The sequence below is a fragment of the Thunnus maccoyii genome, chromosome 16 (genome assembly GCF_910596095.1).
Source record: "Thunnus maccoyii chromosome 16, fThuMac1.1, whole genome shotgun sequence".
Lineage (NCBI taxonomy): Eukaryota > Metazoa > Chordata > Actinopteri > Scombriformes > Scombridae > Thunnus > Thunnus maccoyii.
The window spans coordinates 6216725-6238128 of NC_056548.1; the positions used below are offsets into that span (position 1 = coordinate 6216725).

The 21404-nt window shown below is 38.9% G+C and overlaps 4 protein-coding genes across 13 annotated transcripts in view; 2 read left to right on the top strand and 2 right to left on the bottom strand.

Annotated features, from left to right (window-relative positions):
* Positions 1-6167, top strand: part of loxl3b (lysyl oxidase-like 3b) — a 33188-nt gene extending 27021 nt beyond the window's left edge. For 4 of the 5 annotated variants that reach the window (XM_042388837.1, XM_042388833.1, XM_042388834.1 and 1 more), the window contains 6 exons: positions 1804-1963; positions 2070-2313; positions 3610-3725; positions 3931-4067; positions 5331-5442; positions 5548-6167. In XM_042388837.1, coding sequence (XP_042244771.1) covers positions 1804-1963; positions 2070-2313; positions 3610-3725; positions 3931-4067; positions 5331-5442; positions 5548-5621 — 843 coding nt within the window. In that variant the 3' untranslated portion in view covers positions 5622-6167. Of the gene's footprint in view, positions 1-1006; positions 1176-1803; positions 1964-2069; positions 2314-3609; positions 3726-3930; positions 4068-5330; positions 5443-5547 lie in introns of all 5 variants that reach the window. The other variant, XM_042388836.1, reaches the window with a different exon arrangement.
* A 4239-nt stretch (positions 6168-10406) lies between these two features.
* On the bottom strand, positions 10407-12919 carry mrps26 (mitochondrial ribosomal protein S26). The gene is made up of 4 exons (XM_042388001.1): positions 12552-12919; positions 11504-11650; positions 11189-11312; positions 10407-11000 (listed from the first exon to the last, which is right to left on the bottom strand). Exons 1-4 carry the CDS (start codon positions 12770-12772, stop codon positions 10869-10871), a joined length of 624 nt encoding a protein of 207 aa, XP_042243935.1. The 5' UTR covers positions 12773-12919; the 3' UTR covers positions 10407-10868.
* alms1 (ALMS1 centrosome and basal body associated protein) overlaps positions 12709-21404 on the top strand; it is a 62715-nt gene continuing 54019 nt past the window's right edge. For 2 of the 6 annotated variants that reach the window (XM_042387987.1, XM_042387991.1), the window contains exons 1-2: positions 12881-12936; positions 14278-14415. In XM_042387987.1, the coding sequence (XP_042243921.1) occupies positions 14314-14415 (102 nt within the window). In that variant the 5' untranslated portion in view covers positions 12881-12936; positions 14278-14313. The other 4 variants (XM_042387988.1, XM_042387992.1, XM_042387989.1 and 1 more) reach the window with 4 other exon arrangements.
* On the bottom strand, positions 15194-19598 carry si:dkey-33c12.3 (uncharacterized protein LOC335380 homolog). The gene is made up of 3 exons (XM_042387999.1): positions 17362-19598; positions 16535-16659; positions 15194-16428 (listed from the first exon to the last, which is right to left on the bottom strand). Exons 1-3 carry the CDS (start codon positions 18367-18369, stop codon positions 16368-16370), a joined length of 1194 nt encoding a protein of 397 aa, XP_042243933.1. The 5' UTR covers positions 18370-19598; the 3' UTR covers positions 15194-16367.

Genomic DNA, 21404 nt, shown 5'->3' on the forward strand with positions numbered 1-21404 from the left:
TTAGTCTTTAATGTGTTATTTTCTTCTAACAAATGAAACAATCTGTCAATACAATACAATATTTCAACCTGTTTCTAATGGAAATCAACTTGTTGTGAGTATTTTCTAATAATAAGTTGATTCTAATGCAGCAACATGACTTATACACAACTGGGACCTTCTTTTTATCTCGAAAGAGTCGGTGTATCCTCCATTGATCTCAACACCAAGACATCTTCATCCTCAAGACTGCAGCCAAGCACCCAATTCAGACACTTCAGACACTGAAATTTATTTATTTAGGTTTCCAAGTGGTTGTCTGTTTCTGAGATACTGGATTCAGCTTCTCTGGCTGCAGTGATCAGTGTGTGTTCAAGTCATCTACTCAGAAATGTCAACTGAACAGCTCAGCCAACAGAGGTAGTGAGCTGTCTGTGCAAATGGAGAGGTTTATCTGATAAAGTGGCCACTGAGTGTATACAGTAGTTATTTTTGTTAATTCTATGCGTGTATGTTCAAATATATTCACTTATTTGTCACATATTATTTAATATGTGCAGGTTTTACTACATAGTCTAATACTGAATAGTTATTTAAACTGGTGAAACATTCAAATATATTCCTTAAACACAACTATAATACTAAATTGTTGCTGTATATGTTTTTGAAGTATACTTGAACATACTTGCATGCATTAATGTGTGACAGTATATTATAATTTCCATATGCAGCAGAGCTTTCTTTTCCATCATGGAAGAACTAAGATACTATTTTGGTCTGTTCCATGTGGTCAGACCAAAACAGCCACACATGAAGTTTCTAATCAAACTCAAATCCACTCACTACCGAAGCCAAGTGGTGACCTCATCTGGAAACCATGTTAACACTCTTCTCGCCTAGAAAAGACTAACTAAACTGCCGCTTCAACAACAAATTATCCCCTGCCTGAGGACTTTATTTGAGTAAATTCAGCCCAGACTGTTCAGAGACAGGACAGGAAGTGTGTCCCCTCACTGACTCCCAGCAGGGCGTTTCTGCAGATCCGGATAGTGGGCGGCCGGAGCACTTATGAGGGCCGAGTGGAGGTTCAGGTTGGCTCCAAGTGGGGCACAGTGTGCAGCACAGGCTGGACCACAAAGGAAGCCATGGTGGTTTGCAGGCAGCTAGGGCTGGGCTACTCCATGCATGCCATCACTGTAAGTAGGACCAAAAGACAGAAATGAAGAGCTTTGTTCCAAAATGAGATATATACTTTCTGAAAATGTGACACACTGTTTGAGGTTTTTGCTTTGAAATAACCCAGAGCGCAAGAACGAAGGAAATTACAGTACAACATGTACAGGGCACTATTACTCTGTGGCCTCTGGGAATGTAGTAAATCACTGACTGTAGAGAAAGTAGATCATGTCGGCAAAGTTGACACAAAATCTTACCAAATTATAATAAAACATCACAAAACCATGATAGATGATGTATTTTAAAGAACACTAGGAGCTTAAGAGATATTCACTTTAAAGGTTTAGTTAATGATGTAGTAAGAAAAAGAATATTTAGCATTTTGGAAACAAACTCTTCAAATATTTGACGTTAAATAATTGTTGACATCTTAAAAAATGGTTACAAAAAGTTATTGTTGATCCAGTGATCAGAAACATTACAGTTCAATGTGTCCTCAGCGAGCAGCCAGAGATGAGTCATGAACATCTGTTTTTCAGAAAAGCAGCATCACACTGATCCATTTTGTGAACTGTCATTTCCTGATCGATGTTTGTTTTTTTTTCTTCTTTATGTGTGTTTGTTTGCTGTCATTGAACCCCCTCTAAGGAAACCTGGTACTGGGACAGCAGTAATGTGACGGAGATGGTGATGAGCGGTGTGAAGTGCACAGGAAACGAGATGTCTCTGCGTCAGTGCCAGCATCACAAAACTGTCAGCTGTCAGAAAGTAGCTGCAAAGTTCGCCGCGGGAGTCATCTGCTCTGAGAGTGAGTGGCAACAGGAATACATTTCTTACTCATACTTGCAAGAAAGTCCAGATGAATCATGAGAAACATAACTCAGTACTAATCCTGGTTCTTCGTCTGTGTCCAGCGGCCTCTGACCTCGTCCTGAACGCCCCTCTGGTGCAGCAGACGGCTTATATCGAGGATCGGCCTCTGCACATGCTCTACTGCGCCGCAGAGGAGGACTGCCTGTCAAAATCTGCAGCTAAGGCCAACTGGCCGTACGGACACCGACGACTGCTCCGCTTCTCCTCCCAGATCACCAACATCGGCCGGGCTGACTTCAAGCCAAAGGCTGGGCGGCACTCGTGGGTGTGGCACGCCTGCCATGGGTAATGTTATCTTTATTAGGTTTTTCACAGTCTCTTGAGGACAAGTGACACTCGTAAAACCTCAGTGGGTAAAACCAAAAGAAGGACATTGTTTTAGAGCACCAGAATTAAATGATGATGCACACATTTGAACATGCAATCTCATGTGTTTCTGTTTTATCCATAATGTAAAGTTAACTTTCATACATTTCTTCACCATTTTATGCCTTTATTGGCTAGAAACTAAGAGAGATTTGAGAGTAAATATAAAGATAGAAAGTTGGGAAATGAGGATGCTGTGGTTAACCCATATAGGCCACTAGGGCACCACAGTGTCTTGAAACAAATCAGGTGATTGCAGCAGAGAAGATATGTGGATGAAAGTACTAAATTACTACTTAAGCTTAACTTCTGGGACTTAACTTCTGGGATACTCACTGTTGACACATTTACAAATTTACAGTCCAGAGCAAGAGTACAAATGCTTCTTTTCTGTCTTACTGGAGTCTAATATCATATTTCAGATCCCAACATGACCTCAGTCTCCTCCTACATTTTTGTTCAGTTTATCACCTCCCTTCTGTTTTTTACTCTCTGACTCAGCTGATAAAGAAGTCACTCGGACTAGTGGGGGGAGAAATTATGTTTATACTGCAGCTCCTCTGGCATTAAATGAAACAGCCTTTTTTCAGAATGCCTCCAAGAGAAATGTGGCCATTGTTTAACATTCACAGGCTGTAAATTTGAAATGTTTTGTATTGCAAAACACTGCAGCATCCATCCACCAGTATCCACACTACTAGTTTTACAGTTTAAGTGTTGATGTATTAATTAAAGGTGCAGTGTGTAGGATTTAGTGACATCTAGTGGTGAGGTTGCAGACAGTTGCAACAAACTGAGTACCCCTCTCCTTCCAAGCACATAGGAGAACCTACGGTGGCCGCAAAACCCATGAAAAACGTGAAAGGCTTCTGTAGAAAGATGGTTTTGCAACATGGCAGCCTCCATGGAAGTACGATTCTTATTTTTCGGTGGTTATAAACTAATTAAAACATACTTATGAATATTATATTCCATTTCTGCCAAGTCCGTTCCACTAAATTCTACACACTGCTCCTTTATCTACATCATATTTCATTGTCAAACAACTGAAGAACATCATAATCTCATATGCTTTTTCTTGGGGTGTGGAATAAAAAGTGCCATAACTTGTTTGGTGCTCAATCATCTTGTTTATTTTCACAGAGTGAATTTTTTAAATTATGAAACCAGGATATTTGTCGTTCACACTTTCAACACTTTCTCTGTATCATACAGCCACTACCACAGCATGGATATTTTCACCCACTATGATCTGCTGAACGCCAACGGCACCAAAGTGGCAGAAGGACACAAAGCCAGTTTCTGCCTGGAGGACTCAGATTGCCAAGAAGGTGAGTATAATGCCAATATTATAATGTTGTAGGTATTAATCTAATTAGTTTATTGATTGTTTAGTTATGTCTTTATCTCTGTATCAAAGGAGATTTTAAACTCAATTTTAAAGTTGTAATTACATTTTAAATTTTAACTAAGATTATCTATAGATAGATTTGATGATGCACTTAATCTGTCTTTTCATTTGTGCCACACACTCAGGTACTTCTAAACGGTACGAGTGTGCCAACTTTGGTGACCAGGGCATCACCGTGGGCTGCTGGGATTTGTACCGTCACGACATCGACTGCCAGTGGATCGACATCACAGACGTCAGACCTGGAAACTACATCATGCAGGTGAGCAGGATCGCGTGTGGCTCAAAGTGTAGAACGTACTGCAAATGCTGGCAGGTTCAGAGAGTGAAAAATGAAATAATGGATAAAATACCAACAACCACACTAAAAATGTTCTTGTTCGTGTCTCTCAAGAGGTCAAACTGTCAAGACTCTTAGAGAGTTTGCCAAATCCAACACATGTAATAAAATAGTACTGAAAGAGCGGAAATGAGTGTCTGGATATGTAAATAAATTAAATGAATTAAGTCAACAACTTTGATGAAGTCAGGCAGTTTGTCACCATCATCACAGACTTTGTAGATTAATACAGACAGCTCGGTCAACTAATAGTTTATACTATATTAAAAACATTTTAATCCACCAGTATGCAGGATGATAAAGCTTAATTTTTGCAACAAATGATACCTTGTGTTTTGTTTCTTCAGTTATAAAATTCTGGCTTGTTTTAGTTAATTTTTCTGCAACATCTGTAATATAATCAGGCATGTAGAGCTGCAGTCTGTCCACAGATCTCCTCTCTCCACAGAACCAGGGAACATTAAAGGGAATACTACAAAAAATATACAATACAGGAAAACTACTTAGAAACTAGAAAACACTTGAAGAAATCTTAATCCCACCACTGGAATCTATAGATGCTGCAGATCACTTCATTGACAATCATACCCACTAGAATAAATACAAATCCAGAAGTTAAATAGGACTGCAAACATTTATTTTCATTATCGACTAATAGTTTTGTATATAAAATATCAGAAAACAGTGAAAATATAGTTGTAATTTCTTAGAGTCAATGATGACGTCTTCACATGTCTTGTTTTGTCCGATCAACAGTGAAAGATCCAAAGACATTCAGTTTAGTGTCACAAATGACACAGAAAAGATTCAAATTCTTACATTTGAGAAGCTGCAACCAGCAAATATTTGGCATTTCTGCTTAAAGAAAATGAATAAAAAGATTAATTCGATTATCAAAATAGTGGCCAATTAATTTTCTGACAATCGACTGAGCAACTAACTGTTGCAGCTCTAAAGTTAAGTAAATATATAACTAAGTCACTGACTAATTTCCACAAATTATCCTGATAAAAATGCACAAAACCACCTGTTGTGTATTTAGTTTGTTAAACATGTCTGAATCAGGACATTATTGGTAAAGACTGGAAAGCCAAAACTGAGTCATTTATTCATAGTGAAGCTTTTATCCAGACAATATCAAGTGAAAGAAATGTGATAGAAATGTTACGTTTCTCACCCCTTCAGATTGTCATCAATCCAAATTTTGAAGTGGCTGAGAGCGACTTCACCAACAACGCCATGAAATGCAACTGCAAATACGACGGAAATCGAATCTGGTTCCATAACTGCCACATTGGTGAGCATTCAAACACAGTTAAAAGACCAGATGTTAGTGTCACCTTTGGCTTTTTATTTACATGTCACCTTAACTGCTTTATTCATTGTTTTTTAACACCTGCAGGCGACGCCTTCAGCGAGGAGGCAGAGAGGAGGTTTGAGAAATACCCCGGACAGCTGAACAACCAGATTTCTTAATCAACAATAATTTCTCAACAACATGAGAATCAAAGTTGGGGTTGTACGAATAAAAAAAACACGCCTCACTTGCCCAAAAAGTAAGACACACACCCCTTGTCTTCAGGTGCTGAAACAGATCCCCACATATATTCCGCATTGGTCACAGAAGGAGCCGACAGTATTTTCCTCTGGCGAATGTGTTGTATGCCTGAGTTATTATACTTGAATATTCAAGTGCTAATGTTTTGTTTTGATTTGTTTCCTAAGTCTAATGTGAGCTTATGCTACATTTTTTAAACATAAAATAGGATTTTATAAAGTCAGTCGTACAGTCTGAGTACGACAAGTGTACAGCCTTCTATTGAATGTTTTTGTTCTTAGTCATGAATGAGGTGTTATTTTTTTATACACAAATTTTATTTTATTGGAGCAAGCAGGTTCAGAAGTAGCTGAAATGTGTCTCCTGCATTTGGTAACACATTTAAAAAAAAAAAAAAGAAAAAATCTGATTCATGAATGGGAACAGATGCAGCTCTGTGAGAGTCTAACTGGTTTCGGTGGGTATTGTGGGTAAAAAAAAAAGAAAGACTTTTCTCGACCAAAACTCTGCAAGTGTCTCCGAAACAAAACACTAAACCTTTACCTGGACAGAGCGATCGCTGAAAGACTAAATGTTGCTCACGAGAAAAGTTTCAGCTGTTCGGTTCTCTGCCATCTCGTTCACAGAAACGGTTTCGGTCCACTTGGTCGAGTCTTTACACGCCTGCCTCCACAGTTAGTTTGTGAATGTATTTATTGTTGATACCAAGGTGCTCCAGAAGAATATCTGTCAGAATGTTAGTTCAATAGCATAAATGTCAGTTTGAAGGGACCAGTCGGAAGCCACCTCTAGCTTTAGTCTGTATGTATTTTAATAGTCTTTTAGGGTCAAGACATAGAATTTATTGGGCAAAGACAGAAAACTACAGTTACCCTTAAGAATCGCTGTACTGTATGTATGCTGATGTAATCACACTCGCTGCACCTAATAAAAATGAGAGGAATAATACTTGTTCTGGGACTTATTTGATTAGAAGTACTTGTACTGTGTTACGTCGTATTCTTGAAGGTCTAAAGCATGAAGCAAAGAGGAACAAGTCCCTGGAAAGGTTTTACTTTCCAAAGGTACGGGAACTTTACAGGGATGACCGTCACTGATTGGTCAAACACAGACACAGTGGTTACTTCAACTTGTGTACGGCTTCATTATAAAACAAAGAAGTACTCCCATATCAAAACTAGGACAAGAGGTGGACATTTCTCATCATTTGTTAACATTAAAAGTAAAGTTAGGCCTTGCTGTCCACTTGTGACCACCAGTCACAGGTTGCATATGTCTACCACATGTACCCAAGTCTGATTTTGCTCCCTCTGTAGATATAAAGGGCTTATTTTCATGGGATTATACACTAATTAAAACATATTAATGAATATTATATTCCATTTCTGCCAAGTCTGTCCTACTAGATGCCACTAAATTCCACACACTGCACCTTTAAATAATATTTAAATTAAATTAAAAATGATCCAGTAATTCACAAGTAAAAACCCAAAGATTAGAGGAAATATCTCTGTGCATCAGAATTCTTTATTTTTTCCTGCTTTCCAGTCCAGTTAATAATCTAGCTTCCCTACTCTCTGGATTCGAATTGCGACCCCTTGTGCGGGTCCCCACTGGTCTAATCACTGAACTAGAATAATGCTTTTTTTTTTTTTTTTTTTACTGTTGTCCTTGTTTGTGAAACTGTGTCACTTGTTGTCAGCATTAGTCCAGTATTGACTGTACTGTGGCCTGTATTCGCTTCACTGACTCACTCAACAGTACTTAACACTTCCATTACAATAAATGACCACTTAAAAAACTCTCATGGAACTGTAAAAACACCTAAATAATTTGCAATTAAACTATGGTGGAGGTATAAACGATAAACTTAAATTTCTACTGACATAAAGGTAACTACAAAGTGACTGATGTATGTTTGAGAAACAGAATTATTTGCAGGCCTGTTTTTGAGTTTAGCTAAATTAAAATCCTTACTATGAACTGTCATCTGAAGTACGGACTGTGACTCTGTGAGTTGTGAGAACAGATGCCAGGTTTGTGTGCTGCTGAGCTGCGAGGTCATCTTAATCTACTCAGGCGTTTTACTGCTAATCTCGGTCTTCGCTGCCACGGTTGAACAATCCCATTAACCTCAGTTTCCAATCACATTAACCGTGTGCACAGCATTACACCAGCTCACATCAGGATGCACATCGCTACAGCCAGCAGCAGCGTTAACGTCCCATATATCACAGGAAATTCAGACAGTGATGATTGCAAAGAATAAACCTCTTATTATTTAATATTATTTTTATGTATATGATCACCTTACTTCTTACTAAACATACTACGAATAGATTCACCTTCACAGAAACTTGCATGCTATTATTTGGACAAATTAAAACTATTGTCTCTTTTTATATCTCAATCAAAATCTCATTTATGAAGAGATGCAGATGAAATTTGAGGATTTAAGGATTTTAAAAGAGACAACTGAGATATAGTGTATGTTGAGAACTCACTGTTACTCCTAATGTTTTGTATAATAAGTAAATTTCTCACGTGATTTTGCACCGTTTCTGCTAACGTGGAGGTGAAAGTGTTTGAGCAGCAGATATTACCTCCTATCAAGTAAAAAAAAAATCCATTATTTCACAAAGTCAAAACAGTATCTCCTGCGTTTAAATGCCTCGGTTATCTCTGCCCTTTCCTCGCCTCCTGACTCGCTAATGCTGCTGCAGGTCACCTGTGAGCTTCTCTAAAGGTCTTCATCTCTGATCATCATCATCATCATCCCATCATCCTGCACGCCTGGCCTGACAGAAGAGGATTACACCGGTTCAGCAGCACGTTGTCATGCATGAGCCGGTTAATACCTGTGTGACAGTAAACACACAACAATGCGGAGAGCTGTGCAGGGCGCCTCCTAGAGGGCAGCGACTTAAAGTGCAGCAGCGAAGGATGTACTGTAGATGTGATGTGACTTTTTTTCCTTACTAGACTCATTGATATAAAATGTTCCTTTAAAAGTTGCTCATTTTTTAGTTCCTTTACCACAGTTTGGAGATGATAAACACAACTACAGCTTACACACAAAAATCTTCTACAATGATGTTCCTTAAGACCATGAGTGGATTAACTCATTAGGGGGCTTCTGTTGATTCTCTGTGTATGAATCCTGTCACCTTAAAGCACGCAAGTATATGTCCTCTAAGAAGACTGACTCCTGTCAACCTGATGGAGAAAAAAACTTGAAATTGTTGATAACTTTAAATATCTTTGGTTTGTTTTAGATTCAAATTTGACTTTTAAGAAATAAAGTTGATAAAATGGTGAAGTTTTCTTTGTCAAACTTCAGACCTATTAGAACTTGTCGATCACTAGATGCTGCAAAAAACGTACAAGCATTCAATTAATCTGTCACACTTAACTCACACATGCACAAGTTGGCCCCTGAACTGTAGATTCCACATTAGAGCTGATAATCAATCTATAAACAAACACTTATATTGGTTATGGAAAAGTCTTATATGGACTTGTGTCTTATATTTAAGATTCTGCATGGATCATCACCTCCAGGAACACAGAGGCAGTTGACAGAGGCGACTGTTTATCTCATATAGATGAAGCAAACTTGGACGAGCAGCTTTGTCAGTGAGAACAGCAAATCTTTGTTAAACTCTTCCTATTTAAATAAGGAACTGTACTGCATACCACATTTTAAAAATCAAACGCAAAATATGGTTTTATCTACTCAGATATGTGTTCATGAATGATCTACAGGTTGACTCTTTTATACATGTCTGATTGTATAGTTTTTGTTTGTTTTGTTTAAGAGCTGTTTCATTTCTCCAATTTTTAGTCGTATCAGGACTACAGGGAGAAATCAGCTGTTGAGCTAACCTCAGCACATTTACACTCATGTTAATAAAATGTCAATGTTGATTAATGTGCATTGTCCCCTATAAATAAACAAATAAATAATTCTTCCTTTGAGCTCCAGAAACCAACCAGTACTGCTATGTTGCAACACCACTTTCCCTCAGATTCGCTGTGATTCAATCAGTGTTTGGTAATCAGATTAGACACTGATTTATTTAGGAATACACAACATGTAAACACAATATTAACTAAAATGATAAATTAAACTACACTTTAATAAAGACACCTCTGCAAGCGAGGGCCTTGAGATCAGGTGAACGGGACCCACCTTTAGAACCTTATCAGTTAATATTGTGTTTTAGTGGCAATTAATCAAATTAAACATGATGAACGTCTCTAAGGGAAGTTGACCACTTTGCCCCGACACTAATCCTGCTTTAATGTGGACATAATCTGGAAGTCTGTAGGTATGTTGTCTCATGCGTTCCTATTTTTCTACTTGAAAAGTTTGAGAACACATGTAGGAAACTGTGAAACATGTTTTCAATGTACAAGTGTGTAACTTAACCGATTCATCTTGTCCTAAAAATTCCATCAAACTCCAGTCATTTTTATCCACATCAGTTTACATTTTACTTGTTTTTAATCACTAGGTTTTCATATGCTGATGCTACGTTGTAAAAAGAAACAGTAAATGAGTTATTAGACAGTTTCTAAGCAGCTTTTATACAGTTTGGGAGGCTGAAAAAAACATTTAGCCTCCAAAACTGAATAAAAAATTCTTAAAGAAACAAATTTTTCATTTTCCTAAACTGTACAAAAAAAGATTCAGACTAATGTGGTGGAAACTCTGATATACATTAATTTACTTTACATACATTACATATCATGAGAAGACAGTAATGATCAAAACAATATGATGCAGAAAACACGAAAAATAAAGGCAGCGTCTCCAGCGTACAGACAGAAAAATGGTCTTTCTGTCCAAACTGACTCCAAGCTCATAATTCACTGATGACATGAGAATAAAGGTTTCCATCAAATACTAAACTGCTATTGAACGCAACATGGTGGCTTCCATCAATAACAATTCCCTTAAAATCACTTCAAGTTATCTGCCTGATGAATGATTCTCAAACATCTCTCAGTTTACAGGTACGTCAACCGTTTCACGCTGAATGTTTTTCATAGTTTGATGAAAATCCGCTTCCAGTGTGAGTTAGAAAAAAAACAGTTATGTCCATTTGTCATCAGTCTTTGTTTGTCATGTGAGACAGATGCACACAGGTCGGTGTGGCGTTTCACTGCAGTACTGTCTGTTTAACAACTCTCCCTTCTTTATCGATGGCAAAGTTGTAGTTCTTTGGATTGTCCAGAGCTTCTTCGATACGCTGATCCAAGTTCTCCCAGGTGATGAAGTTCTTTGCATCTTCCTGTAACAGATTTAAAGTAACTGTAAAATCTGTATCTGTATTATAACATATGTTTAATGTTATATAGATCAAAAAAGAAACATGCAAAAGTAACGTGTAGAATTATCAATTTCAACATAAAATTTCCCTTTCAGTTTGGGGGGAAAATGGAACAAAAGAAGGTAAACAAGGATGGAGGAAAATCGAACCTGGAGCTGCAAAATTTCCTTCTCTTTTTCTTTGATGAATTCTTGCTGTTCTTGTTCGCGCTGAATAGCAGCTTCTAATTTCATGCGCTCCGCTTCTTCCGTTTCCTTCTGGATCCTCAGAAGTCTGAAAGACACAAAAGAGAAGCTGAGTGATCCACACCATTTATGGAATATGATAAATTACTTTTCTTTTTTACCAAGTGCATGGATGTAAGATAAAAATCTAAGAACCATCAGGACATTGCAAATAAAATATTCAATCTTTAAGTGTGTTTTATATTCTTCATCATGCTGTAATTTTGTATTTCTTCTCACCGGAGTTTGAGCAGGCGCAGGTTCTCCTGGTTGTTCCAGGCCATGAGAGCACCATGCTCCTCCGCCTCCTGCCTCGCCCTCTCCTCCGCCAGGGAGCCCGTCTCCTCCTCATACTTCTTTCGAAGCACCTCCTCCTTAAACTCCAGACTGACACACAGAAGAAAGATCACAGTCAATTCACTCATTTCAACTAGAAGTGTCTTTTAACTTCAGTCAACTCAGAATGTAAACAGACTTGAATATAAAATTATGTTTTCCAGTAAAATCAGTGGATACTTGTAGTTTTAAAAGGACAAAACTATATGATTCTCGACCTTTACAGAGAAACTACAAACATGCTTTTTGTAAGCAGGTCTGTAAGCAGGTCTGAGGACACAATTTCAACTATTTCATAAACATTTTATCATGATGAATAGTAATCTTCTGTTGTGCAATTTGTACACTGATATAATCAAACACACAATATTGAACTTCATTTTAGGGAATATTATTATTTTAAATTCTTCTGTTTGCATTAGGTGTAATCATCGTTTCCTCTCATTGCCAATCAATCTGCCAATATTTTTTATTCATAATTTGATCTAAAATATGTCAGAAAATAGTGAAATATTCCCATCATAATTTCCCAAAGCTGAAGATGAAATGAAATGAAAACAGTCTAAAACCCAAAGTATTCAGTTTACCATGTTAGAAACTCAGAAAAACTGAAAACAGTCCCATTTAAGAAGCAGGAAGTAGGAAGATTTGGTCATTTTTGCAAAAAAAAAAGACTTAAAAAGGTTCATTGATTATTTAAACTGCTGTATACTTCTGCCAATAACCTAATTAATTAATCAACTAATTGTTTCAGTCCTTGTTTGCATAGATAGATAAATAGATAGACACATACACACATACATACATACATACATGCATACAGTAGCCTGCTTTATTGATCCCAAAGGGAAAATAAAGTGTTGCAACCACTTGACATAAATCAAAATACAAAAAAATCAGATGTCTTAACGTTGGAGCCATTTCAGTGTTTACAGCCAGTGATATAACGTACCGAAGCGCCCTCATGATCAGCTGGTACTCGGTGTATCTCTCCTTGAGGACGACCATCTCCACCGGGTCGACGGGGGGAGGCTCTTTGACTCGCCCCTGCTTGGACTTGGCCACCGGGTCTGTGCGGGACTTTCGGCCGCGGACAGCCTCCACGAGCACGGCGCCCCTGGGTGCGAGAAGCCGAGCAGCCGGGACGCTCCTCCCGCCGATTACCTGGAACATGTCGGCGTCGAAATGTGGTGACAGGTGCAGATTATCAGTCGGTAAATGTAACGGTTACCGAAAAACACATTAAGGTTGAAATTAACGATGTAACATTGACACAGAAATGTTAACGGTTGTCAGGCGGCGGCCATGTTGGTGCCCTCTGACTGAAGGAAGTAATAGTTAAGTAGGACACTATTTAGACTTTATCGCCATCTGTAGGTTGTATGAAATATTTTTTGAAGCGGTTTCTGCTCCTCATAGGTGTATTTTAACTGAGTTTTCATAGTCCGTGATGCAATATTGCCTCCAGAGGGCAAGCTAGTATGGTAGCTGATAGTTAGCTTTATGTTAACTAGCAAGCTATCTGGGTAGTTAGCTAACGGTTCGCTTGACAAATGTTGAGCAGCCAGCAGTGGTGGAAGAAGTATTCCGATACCAATACAGCAATGGAAATATACTCCATTACAAGTAAAAGTCCTGCATGAAAAATCTTACCCAGGTAGAAGTACATTTTAGTAAGTAAGTAAGCAGCAAAATGTAGTTAAAGTATTGCAGTAAAAGTAATAGTTTGGTCCCTCTGACTGATATTATTATATATGACATCATTAGATTATTAATGCTGAAGCATCAGTGTTAGAGCAGCATGTTACTGTTGTAGCTGCTGGAGGTGGAGCTAGTTTCAACTACTTTATGTACAGTTAGCTAGTTTAGTCCAGTGGTTCCCAACCTAGGGGCCAGGCTCCTCCAAAGGGTCACCAGATAAATCTGAGGGGTCGTGAGATGATTAATGGGAGAGGAAAGAAGAAAAAACAAAGTTCTGATACACAAATCTGTTTTCAGTTTTTGGACTTTTTCTCTAATCTTTGATTAATTGAAATGAAACCATGTGAGGAGTTTAGAGGGAAAAATCACTATTTGGTGGAGCTGTTAACAACTCCTAGACATCTGAAATGTGACCCCGACTACACACTGCTTTTTGTAAGACATCAAAAGCCAAAAAGTTTGGAAACTACTGGTTTCATCTTTAACAATGTGTTGTATTTTAAAAGCTTGTTATATTATCCTTTGTGTCAAATCTTCATTTGAAAAGTAACTAAAGCATTCAAATAAATGTAGTGGAGTAGAAAATACAATATTTCCCTCTGAAATGTAGTGGAGTGGAGTATAAAGTAGCATCAAATGGAAATGTTCAAGTAAAGTACAAGTACCTCAAAATTGTAAATGCCCTTTCCACCGCTGGCAGCCAGCTCCAGCTTCTTTGTTGTACAGCCAAGTGACTGATAACAATCACTGTACAGTAAAATGTCCTCTAGTCCCTTTGAGAGACATACACTGTTAAATGTCCTCATACTGCTATACTTGTTGGAGAGTTTAGCCCAGGATTTTTGAGGCCAATACCGATATTAATATTATATTTGTTTCAGCAATTCTCAAACAAGTGATTCCTTTCATAGTGGGTCATTGTAGGCTGGTAAAAATGCTTGCAAAAACTACTTCTTTTTTATTTCATATTTCTTCAGGGTTCAGTAGGATGCCCGGTGTCTGCATGGTGATTGATGATCCTGCTGAGGAAATGCACCAACAACTTACAGCTACAGCCATCTTGCCAAGAACGTGGAATGATGGGAAATGGTGCAGTGCTGCTGTGTGTACATGTGATGAGTAAGGAGAAATTTAAGCAATATATCCTCTGAAATTGACGAAATACCTTCTTTTGTTAATGTTGTATTAAAGATGGAGAATGTTAGCCGCCCCTAAATTTATCAACAATTCACAAATCACACATAAAAATATTAATCTACACCAGTCAGGACACAAATTGAAGCTATATATTCCTTTTCACCCCTTACTATCAATAATTACCACAGTAATTCATATACTTCTATTGCTCCTGTATTACTTAAATGTTCATCAGCCTGCAGTTTGCATTGCTGATTCATTTATATAATACAATAGGTCTTTATTAACAAATTTGCAGGTAATTGTAGATCATCAGTGATGAGTCATGTAATTAGATTTTAGGTAAGTCTGACTGAAGATTTGCTTTGGCTGTAATTAGAGCAAAATCTCAAAATGTAAGATCTCATAAAAATGCATTGAAAACACAACAGATTTATCAAACGGTCTAAAAATATATCAGTTCTGGCCTGTTTTGTATTTGGAAAATGTATTTTTGACAGTAGAATTTGAGCTGAGCTGACCTCTGAACACACAGTTAATAGCTTTAGAGACTCAAGACTAAAATTAGGCTGCAGTTGATGTCTCTGTTTTATTTTAGAATACATCTTGTGTGATCGTGTTGTGCGTAAAGACATCTCTGCATATTTTTAATGTTTGTGACAGTTTATATGCTTTAAATATGCAATCAATCATTCGCTGTACATGAGAGCCACTGAGTGGAGACACAAGATGTTGAATGTGTTTAACCAGTTTGTAATTTGTCCTAAATATCCCTGAAAAGCGTCAAATGAAAACACAAAATACGAACCGGGTTGCAGGTCAGTTATATATTTATTCAGCTTGTTGCCGGCTGTTACAGGTACACCAAGCGTAATGGTGCGGACTTGGTATTAGTTTCACAGATGTAAAGCACCATTTAGATCTAAGATCAGCAGACGAACAACAAGGAGCTCCTGCAGTTATCTTCAGTTTCATTGTTTAGCTCTGAATGAAATCACAGAACAAAAAATAAATAAATAAATAAATCTAATGCAGAACGGCTGAGAGACACACTGCATGATTCTAAGGAGAAACCAGTAACAATTAGTCTTCCACAGCATTTACATGACCAAAAGTTTATGCAAGACAAGATACGGTTTTATTGGAAATTAGGAGTTTAAATAACCGGCCAAATAGAAAGACTCAAACTCACTCTTGATTTTAAACCAACCAAAGCTTGCAGTATTTGTGTGCAGATGTAAATGCAAAGGATGAATAACTAAAAATGACAAACATGAGTCTCTAATATATTGAAAATAAATTTTAAGGTTACTGGTTCACTGACTACTACTATAGAACCAGGGGTGCAGGACATTGCATAATCGATTGGTAGAGTTCCCAGTCAATAATGCCGCAGTTGAAACACAGATAAAGTCCAAGCATCAAGAGGTAAAAGGGATTTTTTGTCCTCCTTCACAAACAATTGGTCAAATGTTTGCACAACGAGGGGCCACTAGAGTCAAATGGTAACTCTGCTGCTTGGACTTTGGCATATACGACAGAGAGGAACTCAGCCAAAACGATGTTGCTGTCCGACATAACTATGTAACTACTGCAGTACAGCCACTCTGCATTTTACAGTTTGCCATCTTCTTGATGTGTGGTGTCAGAACGTGTGTAGAAGAAGGGGGACTTCTGGTGGTCCTCTTGTTTAATACAAGGGCGCATCTGTCTTGAGAAGGATGAGCTTCTGGTTCGCGGTTTGGTTTGGGGAGGAGTAAAGAAAGGAGTATTTTGGGGAGGGGGAGGGGAGGGGGGGCAAGATGATAGAGGGAGGGATGTAAAAAAAATTGATGGATTCGAGGGGTAGGGGGAGATGTTTAGATGTTCAGGGTCAGGTCAGGAGAAAAGGGACATGAAGAATTCAGGTTGATGCCAGGCTGGTGGCATTTTAATTTAGAGCGGGAAGGGAAGGGTAAGACAGCCGAATCTCCTCCCCTTCCAGAAGTTTCCTAAAAAGAAAAAGAAACCTTTGAGCTTTCTCTTCATTGTGCATATTTACATAATAGAAGTGTATATCAGTATATATTTCATGTATTGTGTTAATGGACGTCTCACCTGTACGCAGCTATTTCAATGTCAAGAGCCATCTTCACATTGAGAAGGTCTTGGTACTCTCTCAGGTAGCGCGCCATCTCCTGTTTAGCTTCAGTGATGTCTTGCTCCAGTTCACTTATCCTCACCTATAAATGCAAGAAAAAGGCATTCATTATAAGACATCACACTTACTGATGCTGTAGACACAAGGTGATTCAAACTGGAAACATTTACAACTTCATGACAAATATTAGATTTTTTTATTTTTTATTTTTTTTATTTTATATGATTGAATATAAATTTGTAGATTTGGGGAATTCCTGATCTTTTTTGGTGTGTAGCTGTAATGTGCTCCACCGCTTTAGTCACACTATAACCTTGCAGATTTTCACCTCTGCTGTGAGCCTGCCATCATTTCCTGCTGAGTACTACAGCGCAGGGAGGGTGTAGCTGCAGCACAGAATATATTTACATGTCATCTTTAGACGAAAAGAACCATGCTGTGTTCAAAGACAATTTCCAGCTGCTTTTTCACTACTTTATGCATGTAAAGTGTATTCTGTATGGTAACTGTAAAAAATGAAATATAGTATTTATGCCATCTGAGCTGTTTTAAACCTTTAGGCAAAGACAGTTTTTACACTATCTTTTCATTTAGCTGTCTCTCCTGAGCCTTTTCCTTTCAACTAATTGAGAAAAAAGCCTCTAAAAATAGGCATAAGAAGGAGTTTGCTCATCTGAGAGCACAAATGGGCTGACAAGGTGCCACATATTTAGCACATTTAGTTTAGTCAGCACTTATTGGCTGATTACTCATGCCAACTGGGATCCAAATATCCCTCATTCACCTGGTACTTTGCCACCTCTTTCCCCTGCGTCTCCTCCAACTCTTCCAGTTGCTTATTTAGGGAGTCGATGACGTTTCTGAGAGCCTCAATCTCCGAGGAGCGGGACTGAAGCAGTCTGCGGTACTCCATGGTCTCCTCTCGGATGGCGTGCACGGCCTCGTTGTTTTTGCTGGCCATCTCCGCCACGCTCGCAAACTTGCTCTTGTACCAGTCCTCGGCGGCCTGCATGTTCTTGTTTGCCAGCCGTTCGTATTGCGCCCGGATGTCTCGCAGGGCGGTAGAGAGGTCAGGCCGAGACACCTCCACATCCACGCTGATGTTAGCCACCTGCAGCTGGGCCTGCAGCTCAGCTTGCTCCTCTGCAAAGACTTTCTTTAGGAACACCATCTCGTCACACAAAGAGACCACAGTGGCCTCAGCATCACAGTTGTAGAGCACGGCCCTGCTGGCCTCCTCCTTGGCCCTCTGCAGGGCCTCCTCAGCATCCATACGCCGCCTCGTCTCCTCGTCATATCGCTCCTTCATCTGCTCATAGACGTCACGCAGGTGGTCCCTCTCTGCCTCCATGCGCATCTTCTCCCCGTTCTCCGAGTCAATCATCGCCCTCAGACTCCGCGCCTCCCCCTCATAGACGCCCTGCAGACGAGATGGATCGTTTTGCCGCCTCCTCAGCGCCTCCAGCTCGGCCAGCAGGGCTCGGTTCTGCAGCTCCAGGTGTCTCACCTTCTCGATGTAAGTGGCGAAGCGGTCGTTCAGGTCCACAAGCTGCTCCCTCTCTTGGGAGCGCAGGCCCAGCAACTCTGTGTTGATGGAGCTGGCCTGAGCCAGGTCCATCCTCTCAGACGCGTCTGGCAGGGAAGAGGAGGCCAGCCTCAGGATCCTCTTCCCGGACGGAGGAGCTCGAGGAGAAGCGAAGAGGGAGGAAGACATGGATGATTTAGTGGTGGTTCGGGAGCCTCTGTAGCTGTCCCAAGGGCGGCGGTAGGAGAGGTAGGATTCGGAGCTCATGATGAATTTTTTGTTGTGGATTTTTTGTTTGTTTAAGAAAAGGATATGGATGTTTTAGTTTCAGAAGGTTTTTTTATGTCCCCCTTGTTCTGCACACCATCGGTGAGGATGAGCGAGCGTTTTTGCACTGCACCAGCTCGGTGATGCTGCAGATCCCTGGCTTTTATAGAGTGTCGCTCCCCCCCCCTCCACAGAGTAACATCAGTGTTGTCAGCATCGACCAGGCCAATAGCAGACTGCTGCAGTGAAGAGGGGGGAGGTTGGTTTTCTGACTCTCTCTCAGCCTTGGCCTGCAAAGTAGATGTGGTAGAGCAGATATTCTTACTCTGCCCTGGAAACACCATTGCAAGAAATTACACTATGCATTTGTATTTTACTCCACTTAAAACTCCCATTGCAGGATTAGATGCATTTCTGAAGTAATGAACACATCCACATTGACAAACTAAGAAAAAGCTTGGGAAATCCTTGTGAAAATGACTTGAATTAAAGTCTTTTCCACTATCCTGTGAGAGAGAATCAATACATACTGCATAAAGAAAGAGTGAGGGGGCAAATACCTACACAGCCAGGCACTTAGAGGTTTTAATGCTCTACAAAGCGATGATATGATTACCATACAGATTGCATGGAAATACCCTGATGTGGTTGATACACGCCCGCTACCCTATCTGAATAATATGAGAGTAGAATGAACATCCTGCATTAACCCACATACCACAGATATGTGCAAACTCAACACAATTTACTTAATCACTTTTAAAAAAATACATATTTTTATGCACTTTTCATTTTGATCATCCTTTAGCCAATAAATATCCCTTTACAGAGTCCTACATAGTGCACTTGTCCCCAGAGCATCTTTACATGTTGATCTCTTTCAAACTGATGAGTCACTGACGTTCTTGAGCCGTCCTGACAATGTGTGTGGGAGACACCGCTGAGGAGGGAAGCGCTATCTGTATCTGCTGACACAGAGAAACACTCCTGCTTGTTAGCATCCAGGGATGAGTCAGAGGGCAGCTACATTCATTCTTACTACTTGTTTAAAAAGAAATAGAGGCATCAAGCTGATGCTCTTACACAGGAAGCGATTCAGAATCCTGCTCAAGGACACAAACTCATGACGGACACATTCAGAGTGGTGACAGTTGTGAGAGAGTCTCTTTAAAAGTAGCATTATTCTGCTGCAGGCCGTCAGGATCTCATATCCTGCTGCACTACAAGTACTCACCATTTTCATCAATACTGATAGTTTACACAAAATCCTACCAGCAGCTGAAATTTCTGTTTGACAACATAACCTTTTCTGACTTGACACACAGCGAGGTACAGACCGGCATGAGCTTCAATACAAGTTAATCAAAATCACCACCCTGATGTAGGTAAGATCACCGAAAACATTAGGGGATTGAAGCACCGTGCTTTATTCATGGTGTGTTGGAGAAGAATTTGAGTTTCATCCAAGTAGCAGCAATTACAAATCACCTTTCAGGTACAGAAGCTCAAGAATGATTATTTTCAAGCCTAGAAATCAAATGATAAAGCAGTCTTATGCAGGAAATGTCCTCCATTACTTAATTTTTGTCTACAAACATAAATCTTGATATCTGCCAAACTAAAAATTTTATTAGGTCTCTGCTCTAATTAGCTGCTTTTCTATTTTAGATTACAAGGATGTGACATCATGTGTGTCAGTTACATCTAGAGGCTTCTACAGAGGGGGATGCTCCAAGTTCTGTTGAAGTTGCTGCAATACACAGCAGTTGCCAATAGGGGTCAATGAAGCTCATTGATCGCTTTACATTTAAAGGGACATAAACTTATTCCCCCTATTTTAGCTGGAGTATGATCTTTCTATCCAGTAGTTTAAGTGTGATTTTCCTGATTATCTGAGCTGTCGGCTGACAGCTCAGATAATCACTCAAATGCAGTTTATCCCAAATGGCATTTCAGTGAGACAACAAGTCTCACTGAGCCAAAACAAGTGATATGAAAGACTCAAACTGCAGTGCCTGTGTCCAACTATTATACAGCTTCTTACAGGAATCCACAGATCTAATTGTGAGAAGTTAAAACTAGAACTATATCTACCAAAATATGACCACCAGATGTCTTTCACTGCACATAAAGAGTAAACTCTCCACCACAAGGTGTGTGAAGAATCCTATAAACATAAAAGGAAAAAAGTTTTATGATGTTTTGGGCTGAATTTTACCTTGATACTAAAATTTGATGTTTTGTTGGGGTGTAAATATTACATTTATTCTGCAATTTATGTAGTAAAAACTTGTGGTTGTATACTATTTGTATATGTAACAATTGTATGTGCAATATAGCTTTTATTTTTTTAAATGTATTTAGTGCTACTTTTATTTACTTTCTTCTGTTTGATTGCCATATTGTTCATTTTATTCTATTCTAATTGTAAATATTTTAATATTTGTAAATACATTATGTATTTAGCAGTGAGGGGTCTAAAATGAACCTTGAATCTTGAATAAAAAAGAAAATGTATAAACTATAATAATAATAATAAGAAGAAGAAGAAGAAGAAGAAAGCTTATCTACATGCAAACATTCAGGGCCTTTGTAGCACAAAGCATCTGAGCTGTTTTTAATATCTGGCATTGAGTGTTTTTCACATGTTGTCATTCCCAAATAGGTGAGGTTGAATACACGCAGACAATTCAAATAGTTTCAAGTAGTTTCTAAATGTTTCTAACTAGAACTGACTTGAAAATATCTTCCTGATATAGTCTCACATGACAAAGACTGATTATAAATCATTAAAACTCCATTACAAATAGATTTATTAAACAATCCAGTGCTTATCCGAGCAGTACAAGTCCTGAAGTGGATTCTAAGGGATATTTTCATTGACAGTTTTGATCACTAGGTGGCGCATTTGCATTGCACGTCAGTGTGACTAGTGCAGAGACGTCTTCAGATGAAATACAGTTGTGTGAAAATGCTTATTCACCTCTGTGTGATTAATAATCTCAACTCAAAATGCCATTTTCAGTTATCATGAC

What these genes read in the sequence shown, in the direction of transcription:
- mrps26 (XM_042388001.1), bottom strand. Translation starts at nt 12,772, where the DNA reads ATGTTCCAGGTAATCGGCGGGAGGAGCGTCCCGGCTGCTCGGCTTCTC. An exon ending in CTGCGCCTGCTCAAACTCCG is followed by an intron (nt 11,313 to 11,503) that starts GTGAGAAGAAAT and finishes TGTGTCTTTCAG; the next exon opens with ACTTCTGAGGATCCAGAAGG. An exon ending in AGGAAATTTTGCAGCTCCAG is followed by an intron (nt 11,001 to 11,188) that starts GTTCGATTTTCC and finishes AATCTGTTACAG; the next exon opens with GAAGATGCAAAGAACTTCAT.
- si:dkey-33c12.3 (XM_042387999.1), bottom strand. Translation starts at nt 18,369, where the DNA reads ATGAGCTCCGAATCCTACCTCTCCTACCGCCGCCCTTGGGACAGCTAC. An exon ending in AAGAGGTGGCAAAGTACCAG is followed by an intron (nt 16,660 to 17,361) that starts GTGAATGAGGGA and finishes TTGCATTTATAG; the next exon opens with GTGAGGATAAGTGAACTGGA. An exon ending in ATTGAAATAGCTGCGTACAG is followed by an intron (nt 16,429 to 16,534) that starts GTGAGACGTCCA and finishes TTTTCTTTTTAG; the next exon opens with GAAACTTCTGGAAGGGGAGG.